The sequence below is a fragment of the Sciurus vulgaris genome (assembly GCF_902686455.1).
Source record: "Sciurus vulgaris genome assembly, chromosome: 11".
Lineage (NCBI taxonomy): Eukaryota > Metazoa > Chordata > Mammalia > Rodentia > Sciuridae > Sciurus > Sciurus vulgaris.
In genome coordinates, this window is record NC_136472.1 from 90,494,734 (window position 1) to 90,518,369 (window position 23,636).

General features: G+C 42.2%; 1 protein-coding gene across 1 annotated transcript in view; it reads right to left on the reverse strand.

Annotated features, from left to right (window-relative positions):
- VSTM5 (V-set and transmembrane domain containing 5) overlaps window positions 1-23,239 on the reverse strand; it is a 31,780-nt gene extending 8,541 nt beyond the window's left edge. The window contains exon 1 of the mRNA XM_079102021.1: window positions 22,961-23,239. Within this exon, the coding sequence (XP_078958147.1) occupies window positions 22,961-23,051 (91 nt within the window). The 5' untranslated portion in view covers window positions 23,052-23,239. The remainder of the gene's footprint in view (window positions 1-22,960) is intronic.
- Window positions 23,240-23,636: the final 397 nt, after the last annotated feature.

The following is a 23,636-nucleotide window of genomic DNA, read 5'->3' on the forward strand; positions in this document are numbered from 1 at the left end:
CACAGGTGGTCCTTCTGTATTTCATGCTCATAACACTTGGCCAAGGTGGCACTGGTTCACCCATGGACTGACCACCTTTGGGGATAGAAATCTAGCCTGGTCTGAACATATGGGAGATCATTAAAAGGATCTCAGACTCTCCAAGATGGAAGGCATCTTACTGGCCAGCCTCCCTCTCAGAGTGGGAATTTAAAGAGCTCAGTGTCCACTCTCGGGCAGGACTCTTCCTTGAAATGACAAAGTACTCTCTACTTACAAGGTAACCTTTATCCAGATTAGGGAAACTTGATTTAGAAAGGTCCCTTTTATTTCTACCTGAAATCTACCCCCTTTGCAGCCACACAGACTACAGAAGTTCTTTCTCAGTATATGGCGCTCTTTAGACACCTCAGGACCATTCACAAGATTACTGGAATCACTCCCTTGCATTCAGGCCCTCACTGTGTGACACAGTTATTCTTTAACACAGAATAAAGTGCAGAGTTTAAGGTTCCTGGAATAGAGAAGGAAACAGAGGTCAAATTCTAGGTCAGCCTTGGGAGGGCAAGAGTCGTGTTTTCTTCATTCCTGTATTCCCTGTATCCGGCACAATGCCTGGCATGTAGTGGCTTTTGATCAACATTTGTCAAGTAAACAGATAAGTGAACGATCAAATATTTATGGAAACAGGAAGCATCAACTGTTTGCTGATAGGAATAGTGCTACTTGGGTGCTTTGAAAAATTAGATACAACTAAAAAGTAATACACATAAGAGAAGTATAACTTAAGGTTTTATGTACCGATCGTCATGTACTTTATAATCAGTATCTCTTATTTTTTACAAAAAAGTTAGCAATATGTCCACATAGCTATAAGTGGCAAAGATGGGATTTCAAGCAGTTCTGCCTAATTCCTAACCCTGTATTCTACCTTGTGACTATCTATCTAGATATCTATTTATTTTCTACGTATCTGTCTAATCTATTATCATGTTTATCTATGTTCCTGATTTCTCTGGCCTCACATGTAAGTAGTTAGAGTAGTGATTTCTGTAAGAGTTGGAGAACTACATTTAGAACTAGTAACAAATTTGTATCCTATTCTCTGTGTGTTTCATGTAGTCTGTATAGCCAAGATTACTGACAAACTAGTTTCTTAAGACACTAACTTTTTTTTTTTTTTCCCAGTACTGGGGACAGAACCCAGAGGTTTTCTACTACTGAGCCATATCCCCAGGCCTTTTTTAATTTTCATTTTGAGACAGGGCCTCACTAAGTTGCTTAGGGCCTCCCTAAATTGCTCAGACTGGCCTTAAACTTGCGATCCTCCTTCCTTAACCTTCTGAGCCTCTGGGATTATAGGCATGCCCCACTGCATCCAGCTTCTTCCAACCTACTTAATAGGCTTAAGAATCTTCATTTTGAGTCTTTCAGTTATTTTGGCCCAACAAACGGCAAAATTCAAAAACAAGCAAACATAATAACCCCAAGTATCTCAGCTGGTGATAAAGCTGGAAATTACCCAACTGGCTCTCTCTGGTTTCTGTATTTTCTCTTAACCAGAGAATTTTACATTTTTTCAAATTTTAAAATGGGGTTGAGGCTCAGAGGTAGAGCACTTGCCTAGCATGTGTGAAGCACTGAGTTCGATTGTCAGCATGACATATAAATAAAAATAAAGGTCCGTGAACAACTAAAAAAAATTTTAAAAAATATTTGATTGACAAATGAAGGTTGTATATATTCAAGGCATATAAGGTAATGATTCATCTATATGTTGTGTAATGATTATTAATACATTTATCACTACCCATGCTGAACACTGCATCCCCAGAACTTGTGCATCTCTAAATTTGGACACTGTGATCAAGATCTCTTCATTCTCCTCAGGCCCAGGTTCTGGAAACCACTATTCTACTCTGTTTCTGTGGGTTTCTTTCTTTCGTGTTTTGGTTAGATTCAACATATGAGATTGATCATACAGTGTTTGTCTTTTTGTGTCTGGCTTATTTCACTTAGTGCAGTGTCCTCCAGGTTCATCATGTTGTCTCAAATGGCAGGTTTTGGTTATTTTTATAGCTGAATTATATATGTATATATGTGTGCGTGTGTATATGTGTGTGTGTGTGTGTGTGTGTGTGTGTATTTCCCACAATTTCTTTAGCCATTTATAAGTCAATGGACTTTTGGGTAGTTTCTAGGTCTTGGTTATTTTTAATAGTGCTGTAATGAATATGGGAGTATAGATGTCTCTTTAACATACTGAGTTCATATGCTTTGGTTATTTACACAGAAGTAGAATTACTAGATCATATGGCGGTTATATTTTAATTTTTTTTTTAGGAACTTCATTACAGTTTTCCATAATGTCTGTACTAATTTACCTTGCCTCCAACAATGAGCAAGGGACCCTATCCCTATCACACATGCTAGGCAAGTGCTCTACCTCTAAGCCTCAAGGGTATAAGGGTATAAGGGATCTGTTTTTCACCACACCCTTGCCAACATTTGTTATCTTCATCTTTTTGATAATAGTTACTATACAGTAGGACACACGATCTCACTGATTTTGTTTTGCATTTCTCTGATAACTAATGATACTGAGTGTCTTTTCATGTATCTGTTGGCATTTGTATATCTTCTTTTGAAAAATGATTGTTCAGTTCCTCTCCCAATTCTTAAATTGTATTATTTGTTTTATTTAAATTATCAAATTGTAAGGGTTCCTTGTATATTTTGTATACTAACCCCTTGCCAAGTCTGTAAATATTTTCTTGAATTCTGTAGGTTCCCCTTTCATTTTGTTGTTTTCTTTGCTGTGCAGAACATTTTAGTTTAGTGTTGTTCCATTTATTTAATTTTGCTTTTCTTACTTGTGCTTTTGATGTCATATCCAAAAAGTCATTACCAAGACAAGGTCAAAGAGCTTTTCCCTGTGTTTTCCTCTAGAAATTTAATAGTTTCAGGTCTTATATTTAAGATTTTAATCTATTTTTGTGAATGATGTAAGATAAGGGCTCATTTTCATTCTTTTGCATGTAGAGGTACAGTTTTTCAAACAGCATTTATGAGGAGACTATCATTTCCCCATCATGTAATCATGGTGTCATTGTTGAATATTAGTTGAACATATATGCGTGGATTTGTTTCTGAGTTCTTTGTTATGTTCCATTTGTCAGTGTGTCTGTTTTGATGCTGGTACCATACTGTTTTGACTACTATATCTTTGTAGTTTATCTTGAAACCAGGGATGTGATACCTTTAGTTTTACCTTCTTCCTTCAGATTGCATTTGCTATTCAGGGTCTTATGGTTCCATATGAAGACCAATGGTACGGAACAGAAGACACAGACACAAACCCACATAAATATAGTTATCTCACACTAGACAAAGGTGCCAAAAACATTCACTAGAGAAAAGATAGACTATTCAACAAATGGTGATTGGAAAAATGGAAAGTCACATGTAACAAAATGAAATTAAACCTTTATCTCTCATCCTGCACAAAACTCAACTCAAAGTGGATCGAAGACTTAGGCACTAGAACAGATACCCTGTGCCTAATAGAAGAAAAAGCAGGCCCAAATCTTCATCATGATGGTCTAGGATCTGACTTCCTTAACAAGACTCCTAAAGCACAAAATTTAAAATCAAGAATCAATAAATGAGATGGATTCAAACTAAAAAGCTTCTTCTCAGCATAAGAAACAATCAATAATGTGAAGAGAGAGCCTACAGAATGGGAGAAAATCTTTACCACAGGTACCTCAGAGTATTAATCTCCAGGATATATAAAGAAACCAAAAAACTCAACACCAAAAAAAACAAATAACCCAATCAATAAATGGTCTAAGGAACTGAACAGACACTTCACAGAAGATATACAATCAATTAACAAATAAATAAAAAATTGTTCAAAATCTCTAGCAATTAGAGAAATGCAAATAAAACCTCTAAGATTTCATCTCACTCCAATAAGAATGTCAATTATCAAGAATACAAGCAACAATAAATGTTGGCAAGGATGTGGGAAAAAAGGTACACTCATACATTGTTGGTGGGAATGCAAAATGGTGCAACCATTATGGAAAGCAGTATGGAGATTTCTCAGAAAACTTGGAATGCACCCACTATTTGACTCAGTTTGTCCGGAGCCGGTAAGTCACGCGCCCTGCCTTGCCTCAAGGTCACACGCCTTGACTCATGGTCACGCCCCCGCCTTGCCTCATGTTGAGCTAAGATGGCACCTGCCAGATGCTGGTGGGGCGTGCCTCTACCTGTTTACACACCTGTCAGACTATACCAGGTGCATCAGACTAGATTGCGTGGTGCTTCATGATTGGCCAACTACACTTCCTTATTCGAGTTCTGGCGCGAGACTAGTCTTGCCTTCGCGCTTTCCTCTGATTGGTTTTTGCACTTTATATTAACTGTGTTTATTCCCCTAATAAACGAGACTTGATCAGGCTTTTGTTTTGTCTCCATTTCCTGTGTCTCTTGTCTCTCCCAATCCCAACTCCCCCCTCCAGGTTTCCGTTGAAGTCCTGCGGGTCGGGACATCAGTTATCCCATTCCTCAGTTTATACCCAAAGGATTTAAAATTGGCATACTACAGTGACACAGCCACATCTATGTTTATAGCGGAACAACTCACAATAGCTAAACTATGGAACCAACCTAGGTGCCCTTCAACAGATGAATGGATAAAGAAAATGTGGCATGTATATATATATATATATATATATACACACACACACACACACACATACACACACACACACACACAATAGAATACTACTCAGCTTTAAAGAAGAGTGAAATTATGGCATTTGCTGGTAAGTGGATGGAGTTAGAAAACATGCTAAGTGCAATAAGCTAAACAAACAAACAAAAAAACCAAAGTCTGAATGTTTTTTCTTGTATGTGAATGCTAATTCACAATAAGGGGTGGGGGATAGGGAAGATTAGAGTTACTTTATATTAGGTAGAGGGGAGTGAAGGGATGGGAAGGGGTATGGGTGTAGGAAGGATAGTAGAGTGTAACAGACATTATTACCTCATGTACATATGTGACTGCAAGACTGATGTGATCCTACAATATGTATAGTCAGAGGAATGAGAAATTATACTTCATTTATGTATGATCTATCAAAATGTATAATGTTCTATCAAAATGTTCTACTGTCATATATAACTAATTAGAACAAATTAAAAAATAAAAATAAATAAAAATAAAGTGTGTGTGTTTGTGTGTGTGTTGCTAGGGATTGAATCCAGGACCTTATATATGCTAGGCAAGTGCTGTGCCACTAAGCCGCTCCCTTGGTCCTGAGTTTTCAATTTCTGTGGAGAATGCCATTAGAATTTTGAAAGTGACTACATTGAATCTGTAGATTGCTTTGGGTAGTATGAACATTTAAAAAATTCTTCTAATGCATGAATATGGGATTTCTTTTCATTTATCTGTCTTCTTCAATTTTTTATTAATGTCTTATAGTCCACAATGTATAGAATATTCACCTCCTTAGTTCCTAAGTATTTTTTTGCTATTGTAAATAGATGGTTTCCATTTCTTCTGCAGATAGTTCATTGTTAGCATACAGAAATGTAACTGATTTTTGCATGATTTTGAATCCTGCAACTTTACTGAATTTGTTTATAGTTTTAACAATTGTTTGGTGGACTTTTGTTAGGGTTTTCTATATTTTAAATCGTATCATCTGCAAACAGAAAAATCAACTTCTTCCTTTCTGACTTAGATGCCTTTTATTTTTTTGCCTTATCTACTTGTTCTGTCTGGGACATTGAAGCATTATTTTGAACAGAAAATAATTTCATTACGTAGACATTTGTGGCTATAAATGTCTTTCTTAGAAATATTCTTTGCTACATCCCATAGATTTTAGTACATTGTGTTGTTTCAAGATGTTTTCTATTTCTCTTTTGATTTTTTTCTTTGATCCATTGGTTGATCAGGAGTATGCTGTGTAATTTCCACACATTTGAGAATTTCCAGCTTTCCTCCTGTTATTACTTCCTACTTTTATATCATTATGGTCAGAAAAGATACTTAATAGGATTTAAATCTTCTTGAATTGTTAAGAGAAAGGTAGGGGGAACCCCAATGAGATAAACAAACCAGATATTTAACTAGGTTTTAGTTAAGAGTTCCTTCTCCTGTCAGTCTTCCACATATACTTAGGAATAAGTGTTTAAAAAACAAGGATAGAAAATTAACAGTTCCAAGGGGTTTAAGCAAACTGCTTGTTAAATGTTTAAAAAGTTTAATTAATGAGTAACTACTCATGAACTTCAAGTTAAAATCAACCCATAATAAGTCCAGAGAAACCTAGTGGCTAGGCCAATAGTTAGACTTAGCTTAAATGTCCTACTCAAAGAGGTTAGTACAATATATCAGATTTTACTTATAAAGTAGATACTAGGCAGCCATTAATAAGAATGGGCTTTGGGGCTACAGAGATATATATAGCTCAATGGTAGAGCACATGCTTAGCATGTGCAAAGCCCTGGATTCATTCCTCAGCATAAAAAACAAATAAATAAATAAGCCAGGCACAATGGTCCACATTGGTAATCCCAGTGACTTGGGAGGCTAAGGCAGGAGGATCACAAGTTCAAGGACAGCCTGGGCAACTTAGTGAGACCCTGTCTCAAAATAAAAAATAAAAATGGCTGGGGATGTAGCTCAGTGGTGAGCTTTGTATGGACAAAGAAAGATGTCTGTGATTGTGCCAAGTTAAAAAATAAATTTATAAAATAGAATTTTACACATTTATATTTGTGTAAAAGTGTGCTAATTTGTACATTTTATATGTTGAAAATGTTGGAATAAAATGTGCTAAACTAATTAACAGTGATTACTCCTTAGAGACTGGATGGTAAGAAAATTTTATTCTCCAAGTCTATCTTTACATAATTTAAGATTATTTATTCAATTTAAATTAAAAATTCAATGTATTTTAAAAATATTTTTGCTTTCCTGATTAGATCAAGCAATCTGATCAGTGAAGTCTAAAGACAAATTTAAAGTTTAAAAGTTTGCCTTCACACCTTCTCTTGAATTCTATGAGAAAATCAAGGAGAAACTAAATTTATAGCCATCTCCCAGGTAGATGGTGTTGCCTCCATTAGAAAACAAGTCACAGAAGAGATGATTTCAGCAGGACAGAAGTTACTGGATCCTGAACTAAAGAGCTTCCTAAAAGCTTCAACCCTTGGAGCCAGTCAGATCCTCTGATAACTAAAGCTACGGAGAGAAAGTACTGGGAAGGTAAAGCCATCTACTGAACAATGAACTGGAATAGAACATGTGGAATGGTTACTTATTCCTTTTCTTACTAATAAATCACATAGGTTGTACTTTTTAGTCTTAAATATTAATTATTTAAAAAGGGGGATATATTTCCTGAAATAATAACAGAGGTCAATACTGTTCAGATAACAATTCAGTGAACAAGAATATCAGCTAATAATGAGACATATATTACCAACATGGTCCTTGAGTTTAAGTCACGGAGATATACTGTGTAGTCAACTTTCTGTTACTGTAACAAATACCTGAGATAGATCAACTTAAAATGAGGAAAGATTTATTTTGGCTCATAGTTTTGGAGGTTTTAGTTCACGACTGATTGGCCCCATTGCTTTGGGTCTTGCAGTGAAGCAGCACATCTAGGAAAGAATACATGGTAATATAAACTGCTCGCCTCATTGTGGCTTAGAAGCAACGAGAGGCCAGTGTCCCAGAGTCCCCTTCATGGGCACACTACAATACGATGGGAAGACCTCCAATGAAACTCCGCCTTTTAAAGTTCTACCACCTTCTGGAGGCATCTCAAGCTGGGGACCAAATCTTTAACACATATGCCTTTGGTGGACACTTAACCAAATCATAGCATACACCTTAATTAGGATAACTCATTTTCACCCCACTGATCTGAAACATCACTTATCCAGCAAATGTGATCATCAGATGCAGCTGATAACTAGGAAATGAGCATTATTGGCATTGTCTTCTGCATTAAGCCTTTAAGCAGCAGAGAAGTCACAAAGCCTAGGGTTCAAGAGTCCTAACTGGGAAAACTGTTGAGTGAGATGGCGGCATGATGAAATCACATTACCAAAGTGTTGTTTCAAGTGGGAGTGAGGTGCAGTAGAGACCCCTGGTGTGGGCAGGACATACCTAGGTTCTACACTGGGAACTCCTCTCAAGGAGACCTGGAGAAAGTGCCTTCACTTATAAGAACCTCAGATCTCCCAAGAGGACAGGTGATGCTACATGTCTAAGGTCCAACCACAGGCCAGCCCTTGAGCAAGCACACAGCACTTGGGGTCACTCAGGTCCATCTGTTAAAGCTTTGTTCCCAGCCTGTTATGCCTCCAAGAGGTGGTGGAGCCTCTCTGGAAGTCTTCCCATCATATTGTGTTGTGCCAGAAGTGACAGCTCCACTTGTCTCACCTGCCATGGTGACCAACTGTCTCTATGCCCAGGACTAAGGGATTTCCCAGGATGCAGCAGTTTCAGTGCTGAAATCAGAACAGTCCTGGATAAATCAGGCTAGTTGGTCATCCTGAGACTCAACCAAGAAATATTGAAGAGCAGAGAGAAAAACTCTAAGATATAGGACTTCTGATTTCTGAGGCACCCCAGGGCTATCCGTGGGGGATATGCAGTTAGCCAGCTTTAGGGAAGCTGATGGATGGAAAGTCAGTCTGCCTGGCTCCCTAACACACACACCCCAAGGGGTAGCATCCCACACACTCCCACCTGAGTGGGAACCTCTGCCAATCCCTGAGCCTAACGTGTCCTCCCCAGGGTTTCTCAATGTAGGGTGCTGGCTCACTGGGTACTGGCTTGGTGAAGAGGATATTATCTCCATTTTAGTGGTTAGCAAACTGAAGTCTCCTGATGCTAGGTTATTTGCCCAATAACACAGTAAGTGCTGAGCAGAGATTCAAACCCTGGGAATTTAATTCTCTAATGAGCAGGAAGTTATGCAAGAGTAGGGAAAAAGGGGAGAACACTTTTAAGTTAAGGGGTAAGGAGTAATTCTTTTTAATCTCAGGAAAGAAGGACAATCCCAGCTGAGAACAGAGAGGCCACCCAGGGAGGCCCAAGGATCTAAGGGTGCTTCAGGTTTAGGACTTGATAAACAAAAAAGTACAGGGTGACAATTGTAAGAGGACTATGACAGAGTGGGGGACAGAGCAGAAGGTTGGGGGCTTCCGGAAAGAATTAACCACCAGGCTGTGAGTACCCAGGAAAGTGATCAAATGGAGCCTTGGAGGATCTGAACTGGGCTTCCAGAAGAACAGTCGGGCAGAGTTCACTGTCTTATCTTTTACGCATATTACCTGCACTGCCCTGTAAAACAAAGATGTCACTCGGCCTTCCTGACCAACTTCTGAAGGACTGAAGGAAGTGCTTTGAGATTTCTGCTGGAAGAACTGGCATTCTATGCATCTTGAAATATGCAGCACCCAGCACAGGACCTGACATTTCATAGGTACTCAAACATCCTCCTAAAAGTGAACAAATGACGACACACATGCCCTGCCTGTCAAACTGTTGCCAATTTGAAGAGACCAGAAAGAGGGAATCTGGGTTGAGCTGAGGAGAACTGCCTCTGGGCTGAGGGAGGCGCTCTCAGCACTTCTTTCCTAGCCCTAAGTCTGTTAGGAGGAGGATCGGCACAGTGTTAAGCAGCAACTAGAGTACCTGTGGCCCTGGCCAAGTTTGTGCCATTCTTGAATCAGGCCCATCTGGAATCTGGAAAGCACAGCTTTGTGTAGGAGGCCAGCATATCACACCCAAATAATAATTTTCCCCTTTAGCTTCAAAAACAGCATTGATGACTGACATATGCACACTAATAATAAGGTACCTAACCCTCCCATTAAGGTGATGGATTTCCCCTTTCAGTGCCTGATTACTCAGAAACCAAAGATCAGATCATCCTGGATGGGCTCCCAATGACCTTTCTGTTTGTTTAATGGCCTTGAGAAGTCACCTGTATGTCAGCCAAACCCAAACACCCTTAGATAGAGGAAGGTTTAGGTGAAGGTTGCCAGGCTGCTCACCTTCATCAGGTTTCAGAATTTGTACCCCAACCAGAAAAATCACTCCCAAAGAGCAACAATCACTACTTCCTATCAGTAATACCTATTAAGCACCAGACCAGTATCACAGTCCAATGAAACCAAGGGTGGAAAAGTTGAATGACTTGGCCATTATCAGACTGGCAAAGATGAAGAAGTCTGATAACATTATGTTGTCAGGAGTGTGCAAAAGTTATACTCAAATAGCAGTGTAGTGACTGTAAATGGGTGTGACCTGGATAGTCAAGTAATATATAAAAACATTTCAATTGCATATACCTTCTGACCCAGAAATTTCACTTTTAGGAATCATTCTATAGGTAATATGGGAACACAGATGCAAAGATGGAAACATTGTCATATCACTTAAATGAAGCATTATCAAAGACTGGAGACAGTCCATGTATTCATCAGTAAAGGACTAGCTAAATAAATTGTCTATATTCCTACTTTGGAGTACTACAAAGACATTCAAAGAATGAGGTTGATTCATGTATGTTGATGTTAGCTGATCCTAAAAATAATGGAAAAAAACACAGAGCAGAACAATGTGTAAGGAAAACTTTCACTTGAATAAATTATCTGTGTATAAACACACACTCACACATATACATACAGAAATATCTTATCCATACAAGTACGCAGAACATCTCTGGAAGATTATTTGAAACACTAGGAGCTGCTGTTGCCTTTGGGGAGGAGACTGGATGTCTGGTGTGGAAGGAAACTTTACATTCTACTCTCTGCCCTTGTGAACAGTTAGAATATTTTAGGAAGTCTGTGAATTACCTAACAGATAAAAACACTGTGATCTTTAAAAAAAAGGACATACCAAGATTGTGGGCCTTAGACTTTTTACATTTGAAAATGTTACTGCTTTTGACAAAGTATCTCATAAGCACTGACATCTATACTTGACAATTGACAAAATCATCATCTTCAGCATCTCCAAAGATAAATTGAATGCATGCAAAGTTGTGAGGAAATGCCTTGACTATCTCAGGAAGAACACAGAAGGAATTGGAAACACTGTTGGCTCCAGGGGGTAAGGGGAAAACCTAGGGGTAAGGGGAAGACCTAGGCAGCTGGGGGTCAAAACTTTGAAGGATATATATTTTGAATTTTGGACTATGTGCAAATACTACATATTTAAACAAACAAAATTAAAAACAATCAAATTAAAGTCAAAGCAATAAGCGGGAAGGAGTTATCCACAATCTCAGTGAAAGGTGTTCCCAGCCTGACATCTCCACAAGCCACCATCATGACAACCTCATCCTTCCTCACCCCACATTGTCACTGGGTCCTATCCTTTCTTACCTCCAAAATGTAACTCGAATCTGACTTGTGCATGCTCTTCCTTCTCCTATCAGGTCCAAGCCTTCCCCTCCTGTGGTACAATGGTCTCCCAATTTGCCTCACTGTACTACTCACTCTCCTCTGACCTATTTTTTGCAAGGCATTCTCTGTGGTGTTTTCAATACAGCAGTTGTATCATGTCACTCTCCTGCTTTAACCCATTGTTTGGATGCTCTAGGAATAAGTTAAAACACCCTCAATGGCTTGGTTGGACAGGTGAAGCCTGGACCTGCCTTCCTGGCAGGCCTGTCCTCAGCATACCCTCATACTCTGGGCTCCCAGCACACTGGACTTTTGCTCTGTGGATTCATCATGTTATCTCTACTACTGGGACTATGCACATACTGTTCCGTTTCCCTGCTCCCTCCCTACTTGCCTATTAATCTTTATTCTGCCTTCAGACCTCAGTCATTACTCTTCTGGGAAGCGCATCCCAACCCCCAGGCGGGGCCAGATGTCCTCTTACATGTTCTCATGACACCTTTCCTTTATAATACCCATCACAGTTCATACATAACACTTGTGATTATTTAACATCTATCCTAACTTTCAACTGAAGTTCCATGAGAGTAGGAGCTGCCTGTCTGATTCTATGTTGTGGCTCCAGACCTTCAGAGTGCCTGACTTATGAATGGCAATTTCTGAGCAGTAATTTCCCCTTATACATCCAGTCTGGAGATATGGGATATGAACCCAGGACTATGCCAGGCTGAGCACAAGATCAGTGTTAGGACCCCACAGCTGGCTCTGGTGTGACCTGGCTGTTCCAATAACATGTACTCAAGTGCACTGAGCCCAGTTCCTGAATTTCTGGCAGATAGAAGTCATATGTATAAAGAATCCCAAGGAATCCTATCAGGGAAGCAAGAGCTTTGAAGGAAATGTGAAGCAGACATTGATTCAAATACTGACCTGCCCTTTCGCAATATCATGACTTTGGCCAAATTACCCTAAAGTCACCGAGCCTCTATTTCTTATCTGTAAAACAGTAGTGGCCACAGCCACCTTACAGTTTGGATATGTTAGAAGGAATAAAAGTGAATGCATGAATGGCAAACACCTAGCACAGCATACCCCATTCCCCAGTGAATAAACAATAAGTGGTTAGCAGAGTCATATACCAGTAATGCCTAGAAGAATCCCAGGACTAATCAGAAGAAAATTCATGGTCTATACCTCAAGCTGCTGCAAATAGATAAGGAAATGTAACTTTTAAAATAAAGAAAACAGGCAAATTGCTTCTCTGATTCTTAATTGGGAACTCAACAGAATGGTACCAGGTCTACCCTCCTCTCCCTACACCATCAACACATCTGTTTCAGGGCAACTGGGAGGGAGGTAGGAGTTGGGGTATCTGTTGGTTGGAGCAGAGGGTGGCAGAGGAAGACAGATGCCAGTTGGGGAAGCCAGGGGAGCACACAGAGTGAAGCCAGAAGATCCCTAGTGTAGGGATCTACCTTGAATATAAATACCTTGGTTGTAACAGCCATCATGCCACCAGCTGACCTTGGATGGCATGCATTCAAAACCTTATAGGATAAACAAAGTGGTTAAGAAAATCAGTCAAGCTTTTCATGCTGGTTACTGACCTCCAGATTGTTTCTTAATTTGTTTTTTAACTGATGTTTGGCACATTAATAGCTTTTTCTTTCTCTTCTTTTTCAGAAAGCCCAGTTATGTTCTGGTTGACCATGGGCCGTCTTCATCTAGTTTAGCATATAAACCCATTCCTCCTGATATCAACCAAATTATATTGTTTTAATATGTAATATGTGCATGTATAAATATGTAACAAGTCCCATCATTAGGTACAGCTATAATGCACCATAAGAAAAGGCAGGAGGGCTGGGAGATAGCTCAGTTGGTAGAGTGCTCGCCTCACAAGCACAAGGCCCTGGGTTCGATCCCCAGCCCCGAAAAAAAAAAAAAAAAAAAAAAAAAAAAAAGACAGGAAAAAATAATAAACCCATTTCTTCTGCTTCCAGAGTCAGGGATCCTCTTGTCTTGTTGGTGTCCAAGACACACTTCAGTCCATAAGTCCCAATAAATTGCAGTTTTGGATCTGTCTGCCTTCTTTGTATTTCCACACCTTCTATTTTGGGCCGCTGTTTCTTGGATGGTGGGTTTTTTTCTGAAGCATCCCAGTTCTGCTTTGGCTGCATAGGCCCAAGTTGGGTGACTTTGCACAAATTTCTTCACCTCTCTGAGCTGCCATTTTCTCATTTGTAATTGGGAATCTTTGTGGGTTGGCTGTCAATGATACAATTAAAAAGAAACAAAACCCCCAAGTGGGTAAGAGATCTTGACAGCCAGGAAAAATTTTGGGGTGGAGGGTTGGGGAATATGGGTTCCTTTCTTTGATTTTTCACTTAAAGGAAGCCCTGATTTTAGGTCATGAGAATTCCATCTAATCTCCTTCTACTCAACAAGCATTTGGGAAGGGGTGGGGTCTGGGACCAACATTTAATAACCACCTATTTCTAGTCACACACTCCATTTGGAAGTTCATTATTAATTAATGTGTCTGCCCCACCAGCTCAGTTCCATCTCTTCTCAGAGCCCTTGCCTAGCCTTGGGAAGCCATCTCTCTGGCTCTAGGTGATTAGACCAAGGCAGACCACAGATCTGGGATGGCTCAATCAGATTCTCTCTCCGGAGTTTGGAAATGAGATGAGAGGTCACTTTAGTTCTGTGATGCCTCTGAAAGAGACGTGATGCCACCACAAGCCACAGTAATTGTGGTGGAGAAAGCTAGTCATGGCCCACAGAGGCACCAAGGCAGCAGGAGGTGTGGCCCAGGCATTGCTGGGGAGAGGGGGCTGCCAGGGGCCAGAGGGCTTCTGGGATCCTTGTTTAGTCCTGGGGAGAAACTTGGCTTGTCTTCTGTCGTTGGCAGATAAGAATCCTCAACTTCTCTCTGAATTGTTTACCACTTTGCCTTGGTGGTTTTCTGTTCCATACAAATTAACTAGCTTCTCTGAATTGCTTTGTTTTTCGGTAAAGTGGGTGTGTCACAACAGTCACTTCCCATGGTTGTTGTAGTCGGTGATTGACACACAGTAGACCTTTGCTTTCTCTCTCTGTCTTTCTCAGGTGATTTTAAAAATATATACATTATCAGGGTCCACCAGTGCTAGTTTGAGAAACTGGTGCAACAGAGTGATCAAAGGCCCTGATAAGGTCTACATGGGAGTCACACACTACAGGTGAGCACAGAATCCAGGTAGCACATGGAACCACCAAGACCTGCTCTCTACCCAAGTTTCCTACTCTTTTTTGTCTGTCTGCTATGTTTTAAACTGTGCCCTAAAAAGATATATTGGCATCCTAAACTGTGCTCAGAATGTGTATTATTTGGAGATAGGGTCTTTACAGAGGTAATCAAGTTAAAAGGAGGTCATCAGGGTGAGCCCTACACGATGTGACTGGTTCTTCTGAAAAGGGGAATTTGGCTGCAAAGATAGACATGTATCAGAAAGAATGCCATGTGAAGATGAAGACAGATAAAGTGACTGTTCTATAAACCAAGAATGTCAAAGATTGCCAGAGGCCACCAGAAGCTAGGGTGGAGGCCTGGGACAGAGCCTTCCTCGCAGTCCTCAGAGGGCAACCGCCCTGCCAACAACTTCATGTCAGGCTTCCTTTAGGACTGTCAGAAGAGCTTGGTGTAGCTCAATGGTGGAGCAGAGCACTAGCATAGCCCATGTGAAGCCTTGGGTTCCATCCCCAGCACCAAACAAAACAAAACAGAATACACTGCCCTTCTCTGACCTTTGTTTCCAGGAGTAATGGTCCTCAGGTATTTAGTTTGCCAATTAGAAAGTACTGAATCAGTTATACAAGTTGTTTTCAAACCCCGATTAAATCTTCTGGGGAAGTTTTTTAAAAATACTACCCTGGACTAATGAGTTCAGAGTCTTTGTGGGTGGGAACAAGACCTCTGCTTTTTAAAACTCCTTATGTGATTCCAGGGTGCAACCAAGACTAATAATCACCAGAGGTTTGCAGTTGAAGACCATTTACTGTAACTCCTTCTTGAGGGCACTTTAACAAAGCTTAAGGCCAAAGGAGTGTGTGAGGGAAGAATGTTTCAAAATACTTGAGCCCCTTCAGGGACACATTTGGGGGAAGCAGACTCTTTCTGGTGTCCTTTATTCTATCTGGTTGGTCCTATTTCTAGTGACTTAGGAGGAGGAACAGACAGCTAAGTACTTCCATTTGCTCTCCCACCCTCTCCAGTTCCGTAATGCAATCATTCTAAATATGTAGCTGCATCAGAATCATTGAAAGGACTTGTAAAAACAGATCACTGAGGCCCATCCCTACTTTCTCATGCAATAGGTCTAAGGTTAGGCCCAAGAGTTTGAATTTCTAAGTTCCTAGGTGCTGCTGCTGCTGGTAGTTCCTGGACCACATTTTTAGAATTTTAGAAGTAAGGATTTTGCAAGACCTTAGTAGTAAGTAGGTGCCAGGTGCTCTCAGAATCTGGGAGGCTCAGACTCCTACTTTTCTTTTCCAAGATTGCTAACACCACTTCTGCATGGCTGGGGACCATCTGTGATGAAGAACAACTCATCTTGGAGAAGGGAAGAATGGGGCAGCAGGTATTGACAAAATGAGGGCAAATGGGCAAAGAAGGAAAGAAGACAGGTTCTGCTGAGTGGGATTGAGGCATTGTGTGTAATGGATTCTAGAGTCAGACAAACTTGTGTTCAAAATTGTACTCTGCCAGCAATAACTGTGTGACCTAGGGTAATTTTCTTAATTTCTTTTAGTTATAGAACTTCTGCAATAAGGATACCATCATAGTGCTCTGCATAACTGCTGCAGAAGAATAAATTTAAACAGGACAATTAAGAGTTTATCAGTTTCTAACACTTAATGATTGTTCAATAAATTACTATTTGAGAGAATTCTTTGAAGAGTCAAAGAGCTAGTTACTGAGGTGGTGAACTCTCCATCCCCAGCGGTGTGTAAAGAGAAGCTGGAGAGATTGCAGCAGTACACTTGAGACAGGGAGATGGCAGGCCGGGTAGAGGAGGCGGGGTCTTCCTGCTTCAATAATATAAGTATAGAATTGGAATGAGCCTTTGCTACGGTATAAATGTTGGTGTTGAAGCCAGAATTAGGGACAGGCAGTTAGTGTAGAAATAGGGGATCGGATCAGAAAGAGGAAATGGGGCATGAAAGCCATCTGCCTCTGGAAGTTGGAGACTGCTCTGAGAGAAGGGAAAGTCAAGGATCTGCAGAGCCTATTGATAACAAAATTTACCTGCCCTTGTCAAAGACTACAGGCAGGAAGATGCTGATTAATGCTTCCTGGGCCTTTACCTGCCTGAATCACATTGGCCCCCTCCCCTTGCCCATCGCTTCACACTTTATGCAAAAACGGGTCTAATCGTGTAGGCAGAAAGGAAAGAGATAAGGGGGAAAGAACAGGAGAATAAAACCTTTAAAAATGACAAGATTTGCTCAATCCGATGGATTCCGCCTTTGGGTCCCCTTCTAACACCCGGGAGGTCTGCTTTTACTTTTATTTAATAAAGCTTCTTACTTTCTACTCTACGTTTGCCTCTGCGTGCTTCTCAGGCATTATACTTCAACACCTGAGGAAGCAGGACTCCTCACCGGTAAAGGGCGGTATCAGTGTCTCCCAGAATTCGCATACTGGAACCTGATTCCCAGTGTGATAGTAGGAAGAGGTGGGATTTTGGTAAGTGATTAACTCACAAGAATTCCACCAGTGGCATGTAAAAGATGCTCAAGCAAGCTCTCCTGTGAGGATGTAGAAGGCCCATCTGTGTGGAACAGTTTCTTACTACATACTGAATCTGCTGGTGACTTGATCTTAGACTTCCCAGCCTCCAGACTTGTGAGCAACCCATTTCCATTTTTTGTTTGTTGGTTTTTGAGATCTTACTACATTGCCCAGGCTAGTCTCAAACTCTTACGTGCAAGTAATCCTCCTGCCTCAGTCTCCCAAGTAGTTGAGACTACAGATGCACCATGGTGCCTGTGATTTTATGTTGTTCATAATTTACTCAGTCTGGTATTTTATTACAGCAGCCCAATAAGTTCTAAATAGCATTTGTAAATCTGCGATTCTCTTCTGGAAACGCAGCAAGAGATTGAGCAACCTGAAATTCTTCCCTGTGAAATTCCAAAAGGAATCTTTTTTACCATGCTTTTTCCAGGCACAAACAAGGGCCACCCTTGTTGGGAAACTGTTCTTTCTGAAAGACCGTGGTTTATGGTAAAGTAACTGCTGTGCTTCTAATCAGATGCCAAGAAAGCCAGGCAGGACAGAGGTGACTGCCTTCCTTACACAAACCTGGGGGTGGGGAGCTGGCTGGGTTTGCCCTCTCTACAGTGAGCTGCAGGACCTAGGGTGGGTCCTCAGGCCACTGGTCAGACTGGAGAACTGTAATGGGGTTCTCCTCAGACACCTCTGTAGTATATATGTGTTGAACAGGAGGACAAAAGAAGTAAAGAGGTGGCATGCTCTCCCAATCATTCTTTCAGAAGGTGTTTAAAGGATGCCTGAAGGCACTTGGAAGAGGAGTATAGGGTGATCTAAAATTAGGTGCATACATGACTGTATACCCCAGCCCACAGTATGGTGCTCCTCCAAAGAATCTAGTGGGCCAGTTCCTTTCCAATTTTTAGGCCTTAGTTTAAACATCATTTCTTCCAGGAAGGCTTCCCCAATCCCTCAGTACTGGGCTGAGGGCCCCAGTTCTGCACTTTCTTTGATTCCCATTCCCCTGTATTAATATACTTATTTCACGCTGTGGTGATCCTCTTGATTAATGGTTTATCCTCCTAAATCAACTGTAAGCTCTGGGAACCCAGGGGCCAGTCTATCTTGGTCACCAATGAATCCACAGTATCTAGCACAGTGCCCGGCAACTCTAGTTTTTCATGAACACCTGCTGAATGAATTAATGTCTTTAGGCAATGCCTCAATTTCTCTGAGCCTCAGGTTCCTCATAAAATAGGGACTCAGCACCTCTTTGCAGGATTACTGTGAAGATGAGTTGAAAGCAGTTATTATAGTGTCTGGCACCAAGTAAGTGTGCAACAAATAGTTGTTTTTTTACTTGTAATTGCTCTTAACAGTTATACAAACTCAGGAGATACTGATCTGTCTTTCCTTCTTCCCCCATTTTTTTCCCCCTTTTTGCAGTACTGGGGATTGAACCCAGGGGTGCCGTACAATTGAGCTACATCCCCAGTCCTTTTAAAATTTTTATTCTTTTTTTTTTTTTTTTTTTTTTGCAGTGCTGGGGATTGAACCCAGGGCCTTGTGCTTGCAAGGCAAGCACTCTACCAACTGAGCTATCTCCCCAACCCCTAAAATTTTTATTCTTGAGATAGGGTCTCACTAATTTGCCAAGATTGGCCTTGAAATTGGGATCTTCCTGTCTCTGCCTCTTGAGTTGCTGGAATGATAAGCATGAGCCACTGCACCCAGACTAGCTCTTCTTATCTTTGGTTGTCTCGAAGCTATTTTAAGTGATCTTTCTAAAATATACATCTAGCTGTGTTTCCCCTGGCTCTGAAAAATCTCAATAATCTGTACCTAACTTTCTTTTCAGTATCCATCTCCCATGTTTCCTCCTCAATTCCAGTTGTACCAAACTACTGACCACTTCCTAATGCAACCTTGATTCCCTCAACCTCAGCTCAGATCACTCCCTCCTCTTTCTGCAGACCCTGCTCTCTTCAAGGCACACTTTAATGTCTTCTCCTCTGCCAGACTCATGAGGCTTCCTCAGCATGGTACACAGCCTGGCTTGTACTTATGAGTTGAGGGATAGTCCATCTTCCCTGCAAGAGGGGCAGCAGGCACTACACGGTGCTCAGGTCTGCATCACTAGCATGCAGCAGTCTGTGACATGGGGGATGGCTAATCAAGCAGGAATTACTAAGCTGAATTGACCATCTACCTGACCTAAAAACAAGTTCTGGTTCAAGAATCCCTGAAACCTTACTCTCGAGTATGTAGAAGAGTTGGTTGATAGGGAAAGGAAATAACAGGTCTGGTGTTCCACTTTTAGGAACTGGCTTCTGAAAGACTTGTATCCAGCTCCACAGTGAACCTGGGCTAAGGATCTTAGCCTACTACAGAAGGTCAGACAGTCAGAGAAGCTTCATGTAGCTCCTCTTACCAGTGCCTGGCACTCAGGGACCCCCATCTCTGTCCTCCTCTGGCACTGGTGTAAAGATCTATCGGGAACTATTCTAGCATCTTCCACCCAAGATCCAAGTCTTTCCCAAGCTTCATTCCCAGTCAGATGACTCCTTAGATTGAATGCAAAGAAAATGATAGGAGTCACTGGGATTACAGGCATGCAAGACTCCACCCAGTCCTTTAGATCTTAAAACTACAGAATAATCTTTGCTGAATTCTTTGCCTTCAGAACCCAGTGCAATGGGGTCACAACCCCTGAAGTTTTGTTGGGTAACCCTGTGTCCCCTGAGGCTATGGGTTGTCTGGTCTGTTGAAACTGAAGCAAAGTCCCCTTCCCACTCTTTCAAATTGAGGAGGCAGACCTAAAGGTCTTTGAATCTCTTTTGGTTATTTCTTTCCTATCTGGAAGCACAGTACAGGTTTATAGCTGAATCACTGTATGGTTTTGTCCTATAGGATCTAAGAAGACCACATCCTTCCTTCCTTTTTTCCCTCTCTCCATCCCCTTCAGTTCAAATTGGCATGTTTCTTTTGGGGTGGCTGATTATCCACTAGGTTCAGACCCACACTAATCTTATCCAATGGCCATTTGCCACACCCTCGGTGTTCTCTTCTGTACATACTTTTAAAATTTTTGCAATATGAACAGACTGAGAACCTTACAAATCTTTAAGTTTTGGGATTTTTTTTTTTTTAGCTTAATAATTCCTCCCCTCCTCCCTCCTTCCTTTCTTTCCTTCCTTCTTCAAATTCTGCCATGATTTGTCAAGAGGCACCAAGCCTCTTCTCCAGCACTTTGCTTAAATATCTCCTCTGATGACTATCTGACTTCATCTCTTGCAAGTTCTTCCTTCCACAAAATATCAGAACACAAAATTTATCATGGTTCCTTGCCATATTGAAAGAAAAATTATCTTCTCTCCATTGTCTATGCCCCTCGTTTCTATGTGAGTCCTCATCAGAACTGCCCTCAGCATCCAAATTTCCAGAATGCACCTCAAAATTCCACCAACCTCTACTCATTATCCAGTTCTAAAACCACTTCCAGAGGTATTTATTAGGTTCTGAGTGCCCCGCTTCTCAGTACCAGTTTCTGTCTCTGCTTGGGTTACTATCGCAAAATACCAAAAAATAAGTGGATTAAAAACCAGACATTTATTTCTCAGTTTTGGAGGAAGTACAAGATCAAGGTGCTGGCAGATTTAATTTTTAGCAAGGGCTTTCCTGGCTTGCTCAACTGCTTACTACGTTCTCATAGGGCAGAGGGAGAGAGTTTTGGTCTCTCTTCCTCTTATTATAAGGACACTTATCCAATAATAGGGGCCCCGATCTCACAACCTCATCTAAACCAATTCCCTCCCAAAGGCCCACCTCTAAAATACCATTAGAGGCTAAGACTTCAATCTATGAATTTTGAGAGGAAACAAACATTTAGTCCATAACAGTGTCATAGAGGAAAGGTTTAAAACACAGGGTATTTGTGTTTGGGGGTATAGGGTAAATGATGAATATAAGATTTTCTGGAAGGAAGCTTGAGACAGAGGCTGAGGAGGCAGAGGAACTGATGAGAGGGAGGAGGCCCACTCTGCACCATGAAGGCTGGCCCACAGCACAGGACTCCTGGCAGGTACACAGACTCCAGGAAGGTACACATTCATTCAGCATTTGTTAGGGATAGTTATGGCTAGCACTGGGCAAATGCTGGACTCAGAGCTGAAAGAGGGTGCTTTTTTTTTCAACTGTGCAGGAGACAGTCAATGAATAATTGTAAACTTTCACTTGTCTATCAGGTATTACATGTGCTATCTGGTCTGAGACACTCTGCAGTCTCCCTGTCCCATTTCCCTGACTGTTCCTATCCACTTGTTAGGTCCGGGTAGGTGTGGCTTCCTTTGGAGCAACTGTTTCCCCAAGTCTGGGTTCTGAGCTTGTAGGTTTCCACAATATGGAGCCTCTGCCTCTCAAGTCTTGCCATGCCAAGTATAGCACTCTTGTTTGCCTGACAGTAATAAGCATCTAAGCTTCCTGAGGACAAAACGGTGAACCATGGTGTCTTCAGTATCCACTGTGGTCTGCTTCTTGCTGGAGAAGGTACAGTCAACAAGTAAGTAAATGACTGTTCCCTGAACATAGGAGGCATCTATACAGATGTGTACCAATGGTGGTTGGAACCATAGGCTTGGGGCTTGCAAAACAATAGAGAAGTTCAATGCAGAAACACATACTTATCTGCCAGACTAACAACCTGATATTTCTTGCTCCTCAGCTGAGAGAGGAACATACCCCGTCCCAGTTTTTCTGATTTCTGAGATTTGCAAATATCAAAGCAGAGAACTATAAAGAGCAACAGGTTTAGGTGGCTGGGGTTTGAATTTCGGCTTCTCCACTGACTAGATGGTTACCTTGTGCAAGTAAAATAGCTTTTCTGTGCCTCAGTTTCCTCACCTGTGAAACAGGGAGACGAGTAGCACCCATTTTATAAGGTTGTCCTGAGGATTAAATGATAGGAACCTTATAAAGTTGGAGGGATTGTGAACGCACAAGTGCTGTACTTTACTACAGGTCCTCTCACCTCCTGCAGCCCTGCTCTGGTCCCATATAAATCTCAGTTGACTAATCTGTAAAATGGGAAAGAGGATAATGATAATGATTGAATGAGAAAGTAAAATTGCATCACAATCTGTGTCCACCGGAGTTTGTGGGACAGTGGGCCATATCAGGCAGGGATTCTAGAGCTAGCCCTCCAGACCCCTCTGCTCAGTGTCACGTGACCCTGCCCAAGAAATTCAGGGCCCACTGCCCAATTCAAACCCCTCAAACGCTTTTCCTCAGGATCAGTCTGCCGTGGGTTCGTCTGAATGGTCAGGAGGCCAGCGGAACACTCCGACGACCCCGGAAGCCCACGGAAGGATGGAGGGGTCCCCACAGTAGAAGGCGGGGTGCATGAGCCCTGGGGGCTGTAGTCTGGTTATTCCAGGAAAAAAGAAAAAAAAACAGGTCGTACAGGAGGCAACCTCCGGGCGGGGAGCCGGTTATCTCCCAGCCAGCTTCCGGCTCCGATAACAGCCGGCGGGGCTCGCCGGGTCGGGTGAGCGCCCCAAAGTAGCCTGGTGCACCTGGGTCGAGAGAGCCCCTGCTCTGCCCCCCGGCGATTCCACCGCGATCAGTGGCCGGGCTCCGGCTGCGCCCAGCCCGGCGAGGAAGCGGAGCGGGGCCTGCCAGCCGGCTCGCCGCGCGCCCTCAACCGGACAAGGTGGCCCACGGCAGCCTCCAGACCCCAGAGCCCGCCCCGCCCCGCCCCACGCTTACTCTGCAGACAGTGGGCTGCGGCCAGGCAGAGGGCGAAGAGCCCCAGGGGGATGCTTCGGGTCTTCCTCCTCCCGCACCGCAGAGGCCTCATGAGCGAGCCCCGGGCAGCATGGGCCCCGCATGGGCTTCCCGAGCGGCGCTGAGCGGCGCGGCGCAGCGCTGGGCCGGCTGTGTGCTCTCCGCACCGCCGCTGCCACTCCTCCCTCAGCCTTGCTCCTGCACTAGCTCCTGCAGTTTTCTAGGGTCAGATGCAGATGAGCTGGTTGTACTCTGGTTGAACCAGTTCCCAAGAAGGAGGGAGGAGGAGGAGGGAGGAGGGAGGAGGAGAAAAAGGAGGAGGAGGAAAAGGAGCAGGAGGGAGAGAGGGAGAGAGGGAGAGAGAGGGGGGGGGGGGGAGAGAGAGAGAGAGAGAGATGAGAAGGCACACAGAGGTAAAATAATGGCGAATAATGAACAATCTTTTGACATTAACACCCACTTTACTGGTATTAAGATTCAGCTAAGATGCTGGGTAGCTGGAGGGCAAGTATTAGCTCTTACCCAAGGACCCAAAGGGACCAATTGATGGCTCCATGGGCAAAGGAAAGGCTTTTAGGAAAGTGAAATGGCAGGCTGAGGGTGAAAGGGATACAGGAAGACTCAGGCTGTCGAGCCATTGGACAGTAATGATCTTCAT